At 43.5% G+C, this 19,777-nt stretch overlaps 1 protein-coding gene across 3 annotated transcripts in view; it reads left to right on the forward strand.

Annotated features, from left to right (window-relative positions):
- Positions 1–7,315, forward strand: part of fam114a1 (family with sequence similarity 114 member A1) — a 60,606-nt gene extending 53,291 nt beyond the window's left edge. For all 3 annotated transcript variants that reach the window (XM_085968663.1, XM_085968647.1, XM_085968653.1), the window contains exon 14: positions 3,838–7,315. In XM_085968663.1, coding sequence (XP_085824789.1) covers positions 3,838–3,939 — 102 coding nt within the window. In that variant the 3' untranslated portion in view covers positions 3,940–7,315. The remainder of the gene's footprint in view (positions 1–3,837) is intronic.
- The last annotated feature ends 12,462 nt before the right edge of the window (positions 7,316–19,777 follow it).

Consider the following 19,777-nt stretch of genomic DNA (forward strand, 5'->3'; position numbering starts at 1 on the left):
TATAGAAATAGGAGGATAGAACAGATGAATGCGTGGCTGGAGAGATGGTGCAAGAGGGAGAGCGTTCGATTCCTGGGACATTGGGATGGGTTCTGGGGGAGGTGGGATCTGTACAGACTGGACTGGTTGCACCTCAACCGAGCCGGGACCAATATCCTCACGGGGGTGCGGGGGGTTTACTAGTGCTGTTGGGAAGGGTTTAAACTAATTTGGCTGGGGGATGGGCACCAGGATGTAACATTAGAAGGGAGAAACAAGTGCACAAAGGATTGGGAGAGATAGATATCACTAGAGTAAGAAATAGTAAGTTATTAGGTGGGGGCAGACTGAGAGAATACAAGGTCTAAGATAGGTTTACAGTGCATGAGTGTAAACGCATGAAGCGTGGTAAATAAGGTTGGTGAATTACAGGCGCAGATAGCCACATGGGAATATGATATTGTGGCGATGACTGAGAACTGTGTCAAAAAAGGGCAGGATTGGCTTTTAAGGTGTTCAAGAAAGATAGGGAAGGAAAAAAAGGTGGTGGGGTGGCAGTATTGCTTAAGGAGAATGTTAGTGCTGGGGAGAGAGAGAATGTCCTGGAGGGGTCAAGGACAAAAAAACTATTTAGTTAGAGTTAAGAAATAATAGAGGTGCTATTACACTACTAGGTATATTCTATAGGCCGCCAACTAATGGGAAGAATATAGAGGAGCAAATTTGCAGGGAAATTACAGAGAGGTGCAAGAACTATAGAGTAGTGATAATGGGGGACTTCAACTATCCTAATATAGACTGGGATATTAATAGTGTAAAGGGCAGAGAGGGGCAAGAATTTCTGAAGTGTGTTCAGGAGAAGTTCCTTGATCAGTACATTTCCTACCCAATGAGGAAGGAGGCATTGCTGGATATGGTTCTGGGGAATGAGGTGGGGCAAGTGGAGAACATTTAGGGAACAGTGATCATAGAATGGTTACAGCACGGAAGGTGGCCATTCGGCCGTCGAGCCCGTGCCGGCTCTCTGCAAGAGCACTTCAACTAGTCCTACTCCCCCACCCTTTCCCCGTAGCCCTGCAAATGTTTTCCTTCAGCTACTTATCCAATTCCCTTTTGAAAGCCATGATTAAGTTTGTCTCCACCACCTTTTCAGGCAGTGAATTCTAAATCCTAACCACTCGCTGTGTAAAAAAGTTTTTCCTCCTGTCGCCGTTTTTTTTGCCAATCACCTTAAATTTGTGTCCTCTGGTTCTCGACCCTTCCGCCAATGGAAACAGTTTCTATCCACTCTGTCTAGACCCCTCTATCAAATCTCCTCTCAACCTTCTCTTTAAGGAGAACAACCCCAGCTTCTCTAGTCTGTCTGCATAACTGAAGACCCTCATCTCTGGAATCATTCTCGTAAATCTTTTCTGTACCCTCTAAGTCCTTCACATCCTTCCTAAAGTGCGATGCCCAGAATTGGACACAATGCTCCAGCTGAGGCCGAACCAGTGTTTTATAAAGGTTCTTCATAACTTCCTTGCTTTTGTACTCTATGCCTCTATTTATGAAGCCCAGGATCCTGTATGCTTTTTTAACTGCTTTCTCAACCTACCCTGCCACCTTCAACAATTTGTGCATATATACCCCAGGTCTCTCCAGGACTTGGACTTGGGTGTACAAGGCACAATTTCAAAATTTGCAGATGACACAAAACTTGGAAGTATAGTGAGGAGGATAGTGATAGACTTCAAGAGAACATAGTCAGGCTGGTGGAATGGGTGGACACGTGACAGATGAAATTTAACGCAGAAAAGTCCAAAGTGATACATTTTGGTAGGAAGAACGAGGCGAGGCAATATAAACTAAAGGGTACAATTCTAAAGGGGGTGTATGAACAGAGAGAGACCTGGGGGTATATGTGCACAAATCGTTGAAGGTGGCATGACCAGTTGAGAAAGCAGTTATAAAAGTTTCATAAATGGGCTTCATAAATAGGTGCATAGAGTACAAAAGCAAGGAAGTTATGATGAACCTTTATAAAACATTGGTTTGGCCTCAACTGGAGTACTGTGTCCAATTCTTTAGGAAGGATGTGAAGGCCTTGGAGAGGGTGCAGAAAAGATTTACGAGAATGGTTCTACTGCTGAGGGACTTCAGTTACGTGGATAGACTGGAGAAGCTGAGGTTGTTCTCCTTGGAGCAGAGAAGGTTAAGAGGAGGTTTGATAGAGGTGTTCAAAATCATGATGGGCCTAGACAGAGTAGATAGAGAGAAACTGTTCCCATTGGCGGAAGGGTCGAGAACCAGAGGAGACAGATTTAAGGTGATTGGCAAAAGAACCAAAGGCAACATGAAAAACTTTTACGCAGCGAGTGGTTAGAATCTGGAATGTGCTGCCTGAGAGGGTGGTGGAGGCAGACTCAATTGTGGCTTTCAAAAGGGGGTTGGATAAGTACCCGAAGGAAAAAAATTTGCAGTACTACGGGGAAAGGGCGGGTCAGTGGGACTAGCTGAAGTGCTTGCAGAGAGCCGGCACGGGCTGAATGGCCTCCTTCTCTGCTGTAACCATTCTATGATATGAGCTGAAATTTACAGCGGGTGGAAGATCAGCTATGGGAACATTGGAATAGTTGAATCTGAAGGTGACTTAGGCTTGTATGATCATTTCAGTGGAAGATGGGCAGATATAGGGGTGGAGGCAGGTTATATTAGAGGTGGAAGTATGCGGTCTTTGTGGTGGAGAGGATATTGGGTCGAATAGGACATCTAGGTTGCGAACAGCCTGGCTCAGCCCTAGACAGTTGCTGGGGAGGGGAAATCAATTCAGTGATGAAGGTACAATGATTGTGGCGGGGACTGAAGATGATGGCTTCAATCTTCTCAGTATTTAGCTGGAAGAGATTATGGCTCATCCAAGATCGAGAGAGGTGGTGGAGAGATAGAGCTGGGTGGCAGCAGCGTACATGTGGAAGATAACCCAATGTCTACAGTTCCCTTCCTGAAGTACTACACGTGCTCTTTCCACTTGTTTAACCTCATTGCACAGTCTTAAGAGAATATTTCCTCAATATGCAGGCCAACTTCCACCTGTGATTGATGCATCTGTTGACTCTAGCCTCCAGCTTAGTGTCCTTTATTCCAGCCTTACTAAAATGCATGCTTACCTTCCAGTTTTGATGAAGGATATGCAACGGAAACTTCATAGCCTATTTTCCCTTTACAGATTCTGTATATATCCAGCATTTTATTTCTTTTTCAGATTTCCATCCTTTGCAGTTTTTCATTTTTATTTTACTGAAAATACATGCTCTGATAATTTTGCTTTTTTGTTGTGCTGCTGGGCCATGGCCTCACTCCCTTTTTTATGACTTGGAAATACAATCAGAAATCCTAGGACTTTAATATTAGTTGCCACTAACTGGGTATGTCCTTTTTTAAATCACTTTTATTTCAAACAAAATAGTTACCATCTAAATATTCTGTAGAACTCAAAACACTCCTAATGGATGCTGCTCACTGAGCCAGTTGTGTCTCAGACTTTTGCTGTAAGCTGTGTAACACACTATGGGCTAAAGTTTTCAAGATATTTACACCATCCCATTCACTATTTGATGTTAGATGATTCACTGTCAGTCAGTTAATTCAATCCTGGAGAAGCTGCTTGTGAAAACACCTGGTACAGTTTTGCTGCTTGCAAATCACATGATCGGCTCGCCAAATCCCACTCAGTCGTTTTTGCAAGCAAAAAACAATAAATTGGAAAGCTGGAGAAAATGCTTACATTTGTTTTGATTGTAAAGAATAAGAGACTCTTATGCATGTAAAAGACTTAACAATTAAAGGAACTAATATACTTTGGGTTCATCTTTACAGGGCTCTAACAGTACCACCTACATCCAAGGTGCATTTCAGTTACTGCTTCCAATTCTTCAGATTTGCCACATGCAGTTCAGCACCAACAAAGCAGCCAAATAAGCTGGGAAATTGTGGGACTCCTTTACATCCAGTAATATTAGATTTTGAGTTGCAGAATTTCAGACAGCTTGCAGCAAAGTTGCTAGGAACCTGATTCTGCACTGAAGGGTTTACACTAAGACTGTACAAAAGACATTAGTAGAATGTCTGTTAATTTTGGAAGACCAATTGAAACAACAATTGCCTTTGTTGTTGGAAGACCTGAACTAGCAGTGAAATAAAAGTAGTGTTCTGTGTTGTACTGTACCATACTCTTAGACGCAATGCTCACCAACAGTACACAAATCAGATTTCTTGACTCGTGCGTTTGGGAAACCTATGTGGCGGTTCAACTCGTGCATTCAATTTTACAGTATTTGAAATTCTTTTTAATTACAAATTACCTTTTATCCAAAATAAAAAATATAATTTATGATATTTAAATCATACCATTGATACAGGAATTCGGGCTTCCACCCACTTGGCACCAAAGCTGCATTTTTCTATTTTAGTCACATTAAATGTTCATTCTAAATACTTTCTGATCCAGTTGGAAATAACACTAAGCAAACATCATCACTAATATTTTTACTTCAACACATAGTTTCTTCTTTAATATTATAAATAATGCTTGGAGTGTCACGTACAAGGTTGCAAGAAAATCACTACAATACTTTAGAAGCTGATGTGAATAATGTGTGAAAGTTAAGTGTTACTATAGTATATTTTTGAATTTCTTGGATTAAAAATTTGTGCAAAATAGGAATTAAAACAATTACCATTGATATAATCTACACTGAACTGAAGTAGGCAAAAATAAAATAGTTGTATTCCTGGTAAATATATATGCACTGAATTTCCATGGGGGTTGTCCCAATCTCCCACTAACTTCAGTGGGAGATCAGCAGAACCCTGGAAAAACAGTGTAAAAGCGGAGGTTTCTCCAGGGTTTCCGCCGATCTCCCAGTGAAGTTATGGCAAGATATCATTCCAATCCCCGTGGAAATTCAGTCATTTAAAAAAAAATTATACTTAAACCATGCGTTCTGTACTTGTCTATGCCCCATCTTGGAATCCAAGATACATTCTTATCAAGATTCAGATTAGTTTGTGTCTTACTTGTAATTTATGTCGAGTATCTTGAGGTAGAACAATGAGAAATGGATAAAAATCTGGTATTTTTCATGGTGTTTGATTTTTTAAATTTAATAACCAAAAGAAATTGTAGCTTAATACAGCTCTAGTGCAGTAGATATATGCACTTTTATCTAGATTTTTTTTGCCTAGTCATAGTAAATGGGTGAAAAATCTAGCCCTTTGGCTCTAACTTCATGGGCACAAAAACCCTGCACTTGGCTTGTGTTTGGTGACATGAGAGGCAGGTGCATATCTAATTGTTCTGTGAGATGTACACCAATTATAAAACAAAATCTGTACAAGAAAGTAAAGCTAGGCTGACCTTGTTACCGGTCCATATTTAATTCCCTTAATCCTCGTTAAAAGTTTGCATTCAGATCACTTTGATGATGTTGGCTAAAAAAAAATGTTCCCTGTTGTTCAGCTACTGCATAGACTAGTGTATTCACAAAAATGAAGGAAAGTTTAAATAGAGCACCTGAGAATTGTTCTGAAGTAGCCCTGTCCATGAAGCAAAGTATCCATAAAGGAAGTTCAGGAAACTCCTTGTAGGACTTCTAGTTTATTTGTCTAAAGACATTAATGCATCAATTAAGCACACGGCTTAGCTCCGTCAGTGGCTCAGATACGAAAGGTAGCATAACTGAGTCAAACAACAAAAAGTCCCAGCTTCAGTTTCTGGTCTCTTGTAGAATGGGTGCTACTATTGGCCTTAGCACCCTGGGGTAGGGAAGGCAAAATCAGCCAGGGTGCCTACTTCCAATGGCTATTCAGTGACTCCTGGAGACTGTGTAGACAAGGACACAATCAGATTTGGCAGTAATGTTCCATATGGGTGAATAGCAGATCATCACTTGCTGCCATGGTTCACACACGAGGAATGGCTATTTGGGAAAAGTAGTGGAGGTCAGCCAGTGTTCGTGGAACCATATTCCAGGAGCCTAAATGCTTTCAGGAGAGGTAGAGGGGTGATTTTTTTAATTTATTTTTTTAGTGAAAGGCTTATGACTCCACTTTTACGTCTATCATTACATACTTGCTCACAATATTCTTATTGATTTAAATTGATGAATTATTTATGGTTTAAATTGCATTGAGTGCAAAATGTCTGCCCTAATGTCAAAACACATACATGTAAAGATTTGCTATAATTTGTAAATGATATGCTGTTCAGTAAATGCAAGTCCTGCTTTAAGGCAACAGTAAATAATTAGGTCTTCTGATTTTCAGGTTTTATTTTTTTCCCTGAATTCAGTCAAAAAACCAAGTGAAATCACCTGCGAGCAAGGTGTTCTTTAGATTGAAATAAAACATTGTTTGCCATCAGAAAACTTTGTTTATATGGACTTAATCATCAAAACAAACTTGGAAGGGATAAATAAAATACTTCAAAGTAAATAAGAAATACATTTTTTGAAGAGTGTTGGCATGTACCATTAGCTGTATCCACGCCACTCTTCCCCATAGAATTTTGTGTAGTATGATTGTGCTGTATGCTGATCCTGTCCATCAGCACTGAGAAGATCATCCCAGAGTCGCACTACGCCAGTACTAATGTTTCCAGGTATTATCAAGTTTAACCCCAATTCTGGAATTTGCCTTTTGAGGAGCAATTATCAGATTTACTCTTAAAATCAAAAGACTATTAAATCCTCCACAGATTGAGCAGTGCTTTTTCATTTATGTTTTACCCCAAAAAGTGTTTAAAAAATTGAGTTTAAACCTTTCGTAACAGCATTGACATTTATGCCCAAAAGGAATTGTAACCCAATTGTTTTACTTCCTTCAGCTTTGTTCAAGAATAATAGCCTTGAAATTACTGTTGTTGATACTGGCATTTGTCTTTTTAAAAATAAAGTGCGCTAATCGATTTTAAAATAAACAGGTTAGTTAAAATAGCGAACAGAGGGACGCGATGCAAACCCAAATATTTGGCTGCCATTATCACTAAGTAATTCCTATGGTAATATGAATTCAGAAGTATACAAAAAAAAAAAATTCATATGCCACATTATAGTTCTCCTGCAGAAGGTCAATCTTTTGTGTTTTATATGAAGCAATAGTTTGAAAGGTGAAAAAACATTGCGCTCAATGGTTTTTTAATGTTTGGACTTGAAGCACTGTGCTTAAAATGATATGAACTAGCATATGGATTTATCTTATGATAAATTTAGGGTAACAGTTACTGTTCAGTAGATTCTTCCTTCATTTTTCTTGTTAATTAATCATTTTGTCTTGAATAAACATTACATAGGGAAAATGTTGGATGTATAGTCTTTTCATTAATGTGCACTGCACCATGTCAAATACAATATGGACAAAATATCTCCTCCTCTCCCACTCAAAAAGGCCATAAGCATAAATGGTACGTGAGCAATTTATGTTTTGCAGTCCACCTGAAAATATATCTGCGCTGCTGGTGTACTGTATTGAAATGCTGAAATTTGCCTTTCTACCAAGTCTGTTTTAAGGCATCAGCAATTGTATTGTTGGTACTAATAACATTAAGGTGAGGATCTTTCTCCAGCTACGTCTATAACCATACAGATAAGGTGCAAATTGCATGATTGCAGTAGTGTAATTACAGCACAAATCCAACATGAGGGGAGGACTGTTAGAAAATGGCCAGAACCTGATGGGCTGCATTTCTGTTCCATTCAAAACAGTTGGCAAGTTTCGATTGGGAGGGTGGACACTTCTGCCCGCCTCACTTGTGTTCCAGCAGTAGTGTGGAGGCGTGGCAGGTAACACCAGGAATCCAGCTAGATGCACTTGTCTGCTGAGAGCAGCTGTGGGTTCATTCTGGGCCTAATCCAAGCCTCATTATGAGAAAACAGAGGTAAAAACAGAAAATGCTGGAAACTTACTGCTGGAAGGCAAAGTGTTACCATTTATACAATCACTAGGAGCTTTGGGAAATGAATTTAACTGAGTTTATTACCTAGTATGCACTATAGTGTATACGCATTAAAATAGGACATCAGTCTCCTCCCTCGCCAATGTGGAGCAGCAGTTAACTGAGCAAATGTAACTACAACAGTTGGATATAAATCAGAAGGTTTGCTCAACTATTTAATGCTCTGGTCCGAGTACACCTTGAATACTGTATCTATTTCTGGGCACAGACACAAGGGAGACATTCAGGCTCTGGACACAGGCCAGAGAAGAGCCAATATGAAAAGAACTATTACTAATAGGCTTGCACTGCAGCTCAGCAAGCGATGAGGCATCCAACTGGAAGCTATAATGTTCTGTGCTGGTTGAAGTATTAGTAATGGGGATTGTTTTTTAAAGTGCCCCAAATAATTATGGTTGGAGGCATATCTGGGAAATCAGCTGGGTAGCAGACCTGGAGTGATTATACTTGCCATTATGGTACCAGTGGACAACTGCCTCCGAAGACTAGGTTAACAAGAGGAGTAGTTGCAGAGCTGTACCATCTCCTGCAAAGGACATTTGCAGCCAACTTGCAAAGTAGGGTTTGCAATGCTAATCACAGTCAAGATCACCACACCCTTGACCTTTTTGCCTCCAACAGGGATGATCTCCAGTTACAGCCAAATGTGCAGCTCACACATTTATCAATCATGTGACACATGCATTGGTTAGCTGGGCTGGTATTTTCATCAACTTTAATCAAATCAAATCCACTTCTATTGTCATTGTTAGTGCACAAGTGCAGTACAACGAAATGTAGGCTTGCGGCTCCTGAGTGTACATTTAGATTAAGACATTTAAACATTCAACATACATTTGGCTTGTAATACATTAACATAAACATAACCATAATAAAGTGCATTGGCAGATGTGCAGTCTTTAGAGTTTATTTGTGGAGTTCAGTAGGATGACAGGCCTGGGAAAGAAGCTGTTCCTAAATCTGGTCGTATGGGTGCGAATGCATCTATAGCGTCTCCCAGATGGCAGGAGGGCAAACAGACTGTGGCTGGGGTGGGTAGGGTCTTTGATGATGGACCGTGACCTCCGTAAACAGCGTTTCTGGTATATGTGCTCTATGGTCGGTAGCCGGGTGCCGGTAATGTGTTGGGCAGTTTTGACTACCCGCTGCAGGGCTTTCCGGTCATAGTAGCTACAGCTGCCATACCATACTGTGATACAGTTCGTCAGGATGGTCTCTATTGTGCAGCGGTAAAAGTTAGAGAGGATCAGGGGTGACAGGTTACATCCCTTCAGCCTTCTTAGGAAATATAGGCGCTGCTGGGCCTTCTTCACCAGAGCGGAGGTATTGAGGGACCAGGAGAGGTCTTCCGTGATGTGGACTCCGAGGAACTTAAAGCTGTCCACCCTTTCCACCACAGCCCCATTGATGTGGATGGGGGTGTGACTTCTGCCTTTAGACTTCCTGAAGTCCACAATGATTTCTTTGGTTTTCTTGATGTTAAGGGCCAGGTTGTTATCGGCGCACCACTTCACGAGATGCTGGACCTCCTTCCTGTAGGCTGACTCATCGTTGTTGGTGATCTGACCTACTACCGTGGTATCATCCGCAAACTTGATGATGGTGTTGGAACCATGAACAGGCACACAGTCGTGGGTGAAGAGGGAGTAGAGGAGGGGGCTCAGCACACATCCTTGTGGGGCCCCCGTGTTCAGGGTCGGGGGGGGGGGTAGGTGTGGTTACCTAATACCCACCGAGTAACAGGGACATGATGTAAATTCCTGATGTCACTGTGTTGTAGTCTTTCCCAAAACCATATGGCCATTTGGGCCGCATGTTTCTGTTACTCTTGCACCATTACTTGGTTCCGCTTATCTGTGCACTGTGGCTTGCCTGATGTTACCCCCTCAAGTTCACTAACTGTGGGGTGCTGGGAGGCCACTCTTCCAAGCTTACTGTGACAGAAGAGGAACATCCATTAGAATGCAGCCTCCAAGAGATATCTTCAAACAGAGCTCGAATTGTAAAATATTATGGGAGTGAATTACTGGGGCTGTGTTCATAAGAACATAAGAAATAGGAGCAGGAGTAGTCCATTTGGCCCCCGAGCCTGCTCCACCATTCAATAACATCATGGCTGATCTACCTCAACTCCACTTTCCTGCACTATCCTCATATCCCTTGATAGTGTTCCTGCACATCCACTGTAACTTTTGGCAGAAATGCCATGGAAAACCCAGAAAACCAGTGTAAGTGCTGTTTTTGCCATTTTTCCAAGGTTTCCACAACTCTTCTGCTGAAATTACGACAGATGAGCAAGTCCATAGGTGTGAAGTGGCTGTGTGTATGCCTGTGAGAGAATGTATGAGATGGGCGACAACATCAAAGCAGGACGTCAATAGCCCTGAGCTTGGATGACGTTTCATGCTCCACCTTTCCCTACTTCCTTTATGCTCTTCCACGCAAAGAAGCCCAGGATGGCCTCCTCAAAGAGAGTCCAAACTTATAATTCCTGGATTCTCCTGCAGTGTGGGTTTATTGTGGGGGTAATTTTCCAAGTTCACACTACCAGTAAGTAGCTTTACCTGCTAGCGATGCATATCAGGATATTGCAAGCACTTTGCCCGCGATTGTATTTCCGTTAACTTTAATGGGTGGAAAATCGTGGGCAGCAGACCTGCAACTTTCCAAAATGCGGAACCAGTAGACAAGGCTTCCCACTGGCAGTGTGAACTCAGAAAATTACTCTATCGATGCCACCTTGGGCAAGCACCATCTTATGCCACTTCAGTTGTCAAATAAGTATAAAGCAATGTATGTGTGGAAATTGACCAATGTCTGTGGATGATGGGCAGCATGTAGATCAGGAAGAGGAGGTGGTTAAAAATGGATCTTTGTGGGACTCACGGTGACAATGTGAGGGTGAGAAGAGATGCTTTGGCTACGATCAGATAGACAAAAGTGAAATCAAGAGGGCAGTTTCACCAAGTTGGACAAAAGAGGAGGATGGTGTGGTTAATTACAATTAAATGCTTTATGTTAGTGAGCCCAACAATGAACACCATGCATCAACATTACATCCAGTACATACACTACCTGCATTCAATTCACAAAGAATATTAATAGTATATATGAAAAGGCTGATCAGTTTACTGCGTACATGCTAGCAACACATACACTTGTTATTTTAATTTAAAGTTAAACCAGATTTTTATTGGTATTGTATAAGAAGTTTGCACACTTTTTTAGGTCATGGTTTGAGATTTTTTTAAAACATGCTTTATTACAGATTAACCTGGTTATAATTTCAGTGTTCCTGTTCTTCAGAGTCACTGCCCATGCCAGCCTACAGAGAGCAGCCAAATGCAACATTGTGACGAGCTCTTTGCACAATGTTGTAAAACTGTAATCTTTTTCACCTTAATGTCAGTGCTAATAGCATTTTTTTTGTAATATTGTATAACTGTATTTTCATTTTGCCTTGGTTTGCCATACCACTCCTAAACTAGGTAAACTATCCCTCCTCGTCCTTCTTGACCTGTCTGCAGCCTTTGACACAGTTGACCACTCCATCCTCCTCCAACGCCTCTCCACCGTCGTCGAGTTGGGTGGGACTGCACTCACCTGGTTCCGTTCTTATCTAATAGTAGCCAGAGAATCACCTGCAATGGCTACTCTTCCCACTCCCACGCCGTTACCTCTGCTGTCCCCCAAGGAACTATCCTTGGCCCCCTCCTATTTCTCATCTACACGATGCCCCTCAGCGACATCATTCGAAAACACAGCGTCAGTTTCCACATGTATGACACCCAGCTCAAACTCACCACTTCTGTCAACCTCTCCACTGTCTCTAAATTGTCAGACTGCTTGTCCGACATCCAGTACTGGATGAGCAGAAATTTCCTCCAACAAATAATTGTGAAGACCTAGCCATTGTCTTCGGTCCCCACCACAAACTCCCTAGCCACCGACTCATCCTTCTACCTGGAATCTGTCTGAAACTGAACCAGAATGCAACCTTGGTGCCTTATTTGACCCCAAAATTAGTTTCCAACCACACATCTGCGCCATCACTAGGACCGCCTATTTCCACCCCTAGAACATCACCTGACTCCGTCCCTGCCTCAGCTCATCTGCTGCTGAAACCCTCATCCATGTCTTTGTTACCTCTGGACTCGACTATTCCAACGCACTCCTGGCTGGCCTCCCACATTCTACCCTCCGTAAACTTCAGGTTATTCAAAACTCTGCTGCCCCTGTCCCAACTTGCACCAAGTCCCGTTCACCCATGACCCCTATGCTCACTGACCTACATTGGCTCCCGGTTAAGCAACATAGAAACATAGAAACATAGAAGATAGGAGCAGGAGTAGGCCATTCGGCCCTTCGAGCCTGCTCCGCCATTCAACGAGATCATGGCTGATCATCCAAACCCTAGCACCCGGTCCCTACACCGACAGCCATCCCACCCAAGCCCTATCCCCGTAACCCTGTAACCCCACGTATTTAATCCCCCCTAACACACTAAGGGCCAATTTTTTTTTATCATGGCCAATCAACCTAACCCGCACATCTTTGGACTGTGGGAGGAAACCGGAGCACCCGGAGAAAACCCACACATCTCGAGTTTGAAATTCTCATCCTTGTTTTCAAATCCCTCCATGGCCTCTTCCCTCCCTATCTCTGTAATCTCCAGCCCCACAACCCCCCCCGAGATATCTGTGCTCCTCTAATTCTGGCCTCTTGAGCATCCCTGATTATAATCGCTCAACCATTGGTAGCCGCTCCTTCAGCTGCCAAAGCCGTAAATTCTGGAATTCCCTCCCTAAACCTTTCCGTCTCGCTACCTCTCCTTTTAATGAATTGGCCTCAACTGCCTTGTGTGGTGGAGAATTCCACAGGTTCACCACTCTCTGGGTGAAGAAATTCCTCCTCATCTCTGTCCTATATGGCTTACCCCTTATCCTTAAACTGTGACCCCTGGTTCTGGACTCCCCGACCATCAGGAATATCCTTCCTGCATCTAGTCTGTCCAGGCCTGTTAGAATTTTATAAGTTTCAATGAGATCCCCTCTCATTCTTCTAAACTCCAGCGAGTATCAGCCCAATCGACCCAATCTCTCCTCATACGTCATTCCTGCCATCCCAGGTATCAGCCTGGTGAATCTTCACTAAACACCCTCCATGGCAAGAACATCCTTCCTCAGATAAGGCGACCAAAACTGCACACAATACTCAAGATGTGGTCTCACCAAGGCCCTGTACAACTACAGCAAGACATCCTTGTTCCTGTACTCAAACCCTCTCGCTACAAAGGCCAACATACCATTTGCCTTCTTAACCGCCTGCTGCACCTGCATGCTTACCTTCAGCGACTGGTGCACAAGGACACCCAGGTCTCGTTGCACTTCCCCTTCTCCCAATCTATTGCCATTCAGATAATAATCTGCCTTCCTGTTTTTGACACCAAAGTGGATAACCTCGCATTTATCCACGTTATATTGCATCTGCCATACTTCTGCCCAATCACCCAACCTGTCCAAATCATCCTGGAGTTTCTCGGCATCCTCCTCACAGCACACACGCCCACCCAGCTTTGTGTCATCTGCAAACTTGGAGATATTGCATCCAGTTCCCTCGTCTAGATCATTAATATGTATTGTGAATATTCCTCCTTTAAGACGCTCCTTAAATCCGACCTCTTCATCTGTCCTAATATCTCCTTATGTGGCTCGGTGTCAAATTTTGTTTTATAATGCTCCTGTGAAGCGCCTTGGGATGTTTTACTACATTGAAGGCGCTATATAAATAAAAGTTGTTGTTGCTATTTTAGTGTTCACTAGCAAGGAGTAGCTGCACATGTTGAAGGGACACAATAAGCACACCCATGTTAAGATGTAGAAATAAATGAGTTCATATTTTATAGTACCATTTTTGTTTTCGCCCCACCTCATTTCTCCAGGAATTTCAGACCATGATCTTCATTATAATATCACAAGTTTGCAGTGAAGAAAGCAAAATGCATTACACAATTGTGATTCTTGGGGAGAAAGGTTGGAAAGGCTTTCAACTGAATGTTTAGAACTGTATTTTTCTGACTATAGCCCAGGAGGATCAGGGCAGGACTTGCACCCACTACACTCACCCTGCCTAGGGCTGCCAACTCTGGTTGGATGCATTCTTGGAAGTTTAATTACATTACATCTGATCACTGTGCACAGTTTTGGTCTTCTCATCTGAGAAAGGACATACTTGCCTTACAGGCGGTGCAACAAAGGTTCACTCGATTGATCCCTGGGATGAGAGGGTTGCCCTATGAGGAGAGAGCAACTATATTGGGCCTGTACTCTCTGGTGTTTAGAAGAATGAGATCTCATTGAGACGTATAAGATTCTGAGGAGGATTGACAGGGTAGATGCTGAGAGGTTGTTTCTCCTGGCTGGAGAGTCTAGAACCAGGGGGCATAGTCTCAGGATAAGGGGTCACTTAAGACTGAGCTGAGGAGGAATTTCTTCACTCCGAGGGTTGTGAATCTTTGGAATTCTCTGCCCCAAAGAGTTGTGAATGCTCAGTCATTGAGTATATTCAAGGCTGAGATCGATAGATTTTTGGAAGGGATATGGGGATCGGGCGGGAAAGTGGAGTTTAGGTCAAAGATCAGCCATGATCTTATTGAATGGCAGAGCAGGCTCAAGGGGCCGTATGGCCTACTCCTGCTCCTAATTCTTAGATTCTTATGATATCTGATCACATGGCCAACTCCAGGGACTACCCTGTTGAAGGTAAGGGATTAATTAAATTCATGTGAACGCATAGCAGATCAGTGTAAATATGCAAACGAAAGGTCAAAACTTTGATCCCTGCACTGTGCTAAGTCAGCTCATCTCAGCCAGGGTGGTGGTGGGGACACTACAATTAGCCTCAACTCCCCTGGGTTAGGGAAGAGGAAAACTAGCCAGGGATCTCACACCTGATCACCAGCTATAGAAACTGAGAAAGACTTGCATTTCTATAGCACCTTTCACGACAACCAGACATCTCAAAACGCTTTACAGTCAATGAAGTACTTTTGAAGTGGAGTCGCTGTTGGTAATGTAAGAAACACGGCAGCCAACCTGCACACAGCAAGCTCCCCCAAACAGCAATGTGATAATGACCAGATAATCTGTTTTTGTTATGTTGGCCGAAGGGTAAATATTGGCCAGGACACCGGGGATAACTCCCCTACTCTTCTTCGAAATAGTGCCATGGGATCTTTTACATCCACCTGAGAGAGCTTCGGTTTAACGTCTCATCCGAAAGACGGCATCTCCGACAGTGCAGCATTCCCTCAGCACTGCACTGGAGTGTCAACCTAGTTTTATGTGCTCACGTCCCTGGCATGGGACTTGAACCCACAACCTTCTGACTCAGAAGGTGAGTATGCTACCCACTGAGCCATAGCTGACACTAAGATAAGCTGCTGTGCTCTTCTTGAAGTTTGATTAACCTTTGGCAGGGACAGCACTACGTCTCTGTCCCTTTCTTCTTTTCTCTCTTTGTTGCACCCCCACCCCATGTCCTGTCTCACACAAAATCATGCTTGCCCGTCACCCCATCCCCCCATTGCACTCGGTTTGAAATCCTTGTCCTCTTTTACAAATCCCTCCACAGCCTCAGCAACCGCCACCAGCTCTATATTCCTGGCCGTGCTCTTAAATCCTCCAACTCTGGCCTCCTCCCTTCTGCAACACCATCAGTACCAGAGTCTTCAACCATCTCAGCTCTGCTCTCAGGAACTCCCTCCCTAAACCCTTCACCCTTCTATCGCAACTTTTAAGAGCCTCCTCAAATCCTATCTGTATGTTTTCCCTCCTCTCTCCTAATTCTATCAGTGTTATAGGGCCCTTTCTCCTCTGTGAAATGCTTTGGGATGTTTACCATATTACTGTGCTGTATAAGTGCAAGTTGTTGCTGCTGTTGACCAGTAGGTAGTGTACCAGCCCACCCCAGAGCAATGCTTACAATTTCTCCTCTTTCCCTTGCTGTGCCTGGCCTGTTCCCCTGCATGCAGGACAAAAAAATAAAGTTGGTGTAGAGCCTTGTTGTTCAGCTCCTTCCACTTGATAGAAACAAGGCTTTAGCTGCATATTTCACCCTCCGTAAACTTGAGCTCATCCAAAACTCTGGTGCCCGTGTCTTAACTCGCACCAAGTCCCGTTCACCCATCGCCCCTGTGCCCAAGTCCCGTTCACCCATCGCCCCTGTGCCCAAGTCCCGTTCACCCATCGCCCCTGTGCCCAAGTCCCGTTCACCCATCGCCCCTGTGCCCAAGTCCCGTTCACCCATCGCCCCTGTGCCCAAGTCCCGTTCACCCATCGCCCCTGTGCCCAAGTCCCGTTCACCCATCACCCCTGTGCTCACTGACCTACACTGGCTGCTGGTCCAGCAATGCCTTGATTTTAAAATTCTCATCCTTGTTTTCAAATCTTTCCATGGCCTCGCCCCTCCCTATCTCTGTAGCCTCCTCCAGGTCAACAATCCTCTGAGATCACCGATCTCCTTCACTTCTGTTCTTTGCACATCCCCGATTGTAATCACTCCACCATTGGCGGCCATGCCTTCAGCTGCCTAGGCCCTAAGCTCTGGAATTGCCTCCCTAAACCTCTCCATCTCTCTATCTCTCTCTCTCCTCCTTTAAGATACACCTTAAAACCTACCTCTTTGACAACTTTTGGTCATCTGTCCTAATATTGTTGTCAAATTTTGTTTGATAACACTCCTGTGAAGTGCCTTGGAGCATTTTATTACATTAAAGGCGCTATATAAATGCAGGTTGTTGAATGCTGCAACTCATGGAGGTTCTTCAGGGATTCTGACTGCATACTTAAAGTCACCAACCCTTAGATTTGTGTTTTTTTCTATCAGCCGACAATTTTAAATTAAGCCAAACATCAACAAGAACAGACTTAACACTGCTTCTCTAGTTCAGTTGCATTGCAGCTCTGAATAATTCAAAAACCTGCCATTTTTCAACAGAGAGGCTTTATACTTGCAATTTATCACCGCTGCAATATTTATAATAGTTAAAATGACAGGGAGGCTATGTTCTAGGCAGCAGCCATGTGACATAAATCGCTTCACCTGAAACTGAAAAGTTAGGATGAAGTTTTTCAAACTTTTTTTGAACTCAATGAGTACAGAGTGAATATATTTAATAGTATAAAATAAAAACAGAAAATGCTGGAGATACTCAGCAGGTCAGGCAGCATCTGTGAAGAGAGAAACAGAGTTAACGTTTCAGGTCGATGACCTTTCGTCAGAACTGGGAAAAAGCAGGAAATGGAACAGATTTTTAAGCAAGTGTAGGGGCTGGGAAAGGGGGGGGGATGAAAGAACAAAAGGGAAGGTCTGTGATAGGATAGAAGGCAGGACAGGTTAAGAGATATTACGAGATATTCAAAGCAAAAGGAGATGGTAATGGGACAGGTTAAGAAACAAAGGATGGCTCTAGATGAAGTGTAAATTGCACTGGCAGAATGAAAGACAGTATAGTGTTAACATCTGAGACTGGGGGAGACTACCTCTTGAAAGACAACTGTTGGAGACACACAAGCACTAAGTTCTATAGAAGGAGGTGATCTCAGTCAGTTGACTGTTGGAAGAGTGTGGACACACAGCACAGAGGTGAAGGTTGAGGTGTTATTGATGGATTTAGGATTTATCTGGCAATAGCAGTACAGAGTGCAACTCCAGAATACATCAGCGAGCAGGCATGAACCATCAATATAAAGTACTTTTCTCCTGGGCTGCTGGCAGCAGAGCCCGGGAGATCAGCCCTCAGTGTCCGGGAGACTCTCAGCCAATCCGGGAGAGTAGGAAACCCTAACCCTGTCGTGACCCCAGCCCCGTTTCCTCCCTTGTGCTTATTTAATATGCAGGGGTCTCCCAGCAGGATCTCCGCCACCAAGAGGGAGTGCGCCATTACTGAGGAGGGAAATGTGGTGAGACTGTCACTGCAGCACCAGAAGGGAAGGCTGAGTTTAAAAGGGCAGAAGAGCTCTGAAGATGTGCCAGCAACTTTAATGTTAGGCCAAGGCCTAACAAAGGTAAGATTTTGGTGACCAGGGGAAGGGACTGATGCCCACTATTGGGCTCTTTCCCTCCAAAAGGGGCATCGGCAAACATTTCATTACTGTCCTAGGAACTACTGCCACCCCTCCCCTGGCAATCCCTGCGATTGGTGGGATCAGCGGTGGAAGGCAGAGGAATGGGATAGCATGCCAGGCCATGCAACCCCTCCCCTCCCCCATCATTTACATGCAGTGGAATAGTGAAAGGGCGTCCAGCAGCCTTCCCAAAGTGAGCGGTTGGGGAAAATAGAGATCAGGACAGGACCAAGGCAGTAGACCTCACTGCTAAATTATCCCACCATTTCCATTTGGGGTGGCATAGTGAAGGAAAATCCAGCCCTTGTTGTAGGACCATTTTGTGAAATTGGACTGCCCCAGTGCCAGACTCACCACGTGATAAGTTCAGCCAGCAACTCATGGCACTAATAGACAACAAGGAGCCTGAAACACATTGGGGATTGTATCCATTGATGCCCCTGGCTGAGCCACAAGAGAGTGCCAGAGATGTGAGGTGATATCAAGCACCTGGGGTACTGTCCAGACATGCTGCTACAACTACCTGGGAATTACTGCACAGTAGTACCTTAGGAGTTAGGATGCTGCCATTTAAAAGGGAGGTAGTGACCGAGTTATACCATTTCTTACACATAGACCTCCAGACAGTATCTGCAGTCTAGATGGCACTGTCAGTAACAGTCAAGATGATCATAGCCCTTACTTTTTAATAATTCCAGTTCCTTCCAGGCTAGCACTAGGGGCACACGCAGTGTCACCCACTGCTTTCCCACAGATGCATCACTGATGCTTCATTCAGGAGGATAAACACCTTCATAACATTTGCAACTGAGCAGCAGCAACATCAAAGGTCTGCAAAGTTGTAAGGAGTTTCTGGCTCTTCATGCAGAGAAGGAATGATCAATTGCATCTATGTAGCTGTTCAGAACCCTGTCCCTAATGCTGTGTCCTACATGAATAGAAAGGGACTCTTGTTCTGGACTTATTACATGCAGATCGCACCCTCTAGTGGTAGTTAGTGTATAGCAGTGTTATTGTATAGCAGGGTGTTATTTGATCCTGTTTGCCCCGGAAGTAGTATTCCAGGGAGTGTTTCTGCTGAGTTGTGAAGAAAGCTCACAAGGCAGCAATCCGCCGCCATCCTTCTTATATGCTAGGCAAGACGCAATGTCTGTGAGTATCCTTGTTTAGTAACATGATAACAACCTTGTCAGTGTAGTATTTTGACAATACTTTGTCTATAAGAAGTTATTAGCTGTTAGCTACCGAGGTTTAGCTTCAGTGCTATTTAGCTATACAATTAGTCTATTCTGTTGTCATAAACATGTTTATATCTTATGTAGTATCTAATGTATAGTACTCAGCTCTATGTACAAAACATACTTTGTCTTTGTTTACAGTTTCACAAAATTTATTCAAGTAAAGCTTCAAAACAGCAACCTGCTTCTCGAGGAATTATTTGAATGAGTGTTTAGCTGGCTGGATAACTAGATAGGAGTACGTCTAGCGAGACCAGTACAACTCTACTCTCAATATGCAGCTCATGTGTGACCACCAGAATGGAACCATGCAGATCAATCCCCAGCAGCTTCCATGTTACATTTATTTTGTGCCAATTATCTGAGCCATGTTTACGTGAAGAGGAAGGTAGAGTGATAGGTTTGGTCATGGGAAATCATGGATATCCTCTGCATCCTTG

This window comes from Somniosus microcephalus, chromosome 2, assembly GCF_052327205.1.
Source record: "Somniosus microcephalus isolate GS21.2 chromosome 2, FLI_Smic_1.0, whole genome shotgun sequence".
Taxonomy (NCBI): domain Eukaryota; kingdom Metazoa; phylum Chordata; class Chondrichthyes; order Squaliformes; family Somniosidae; genus Somniosus; species Somniosus microcephalus.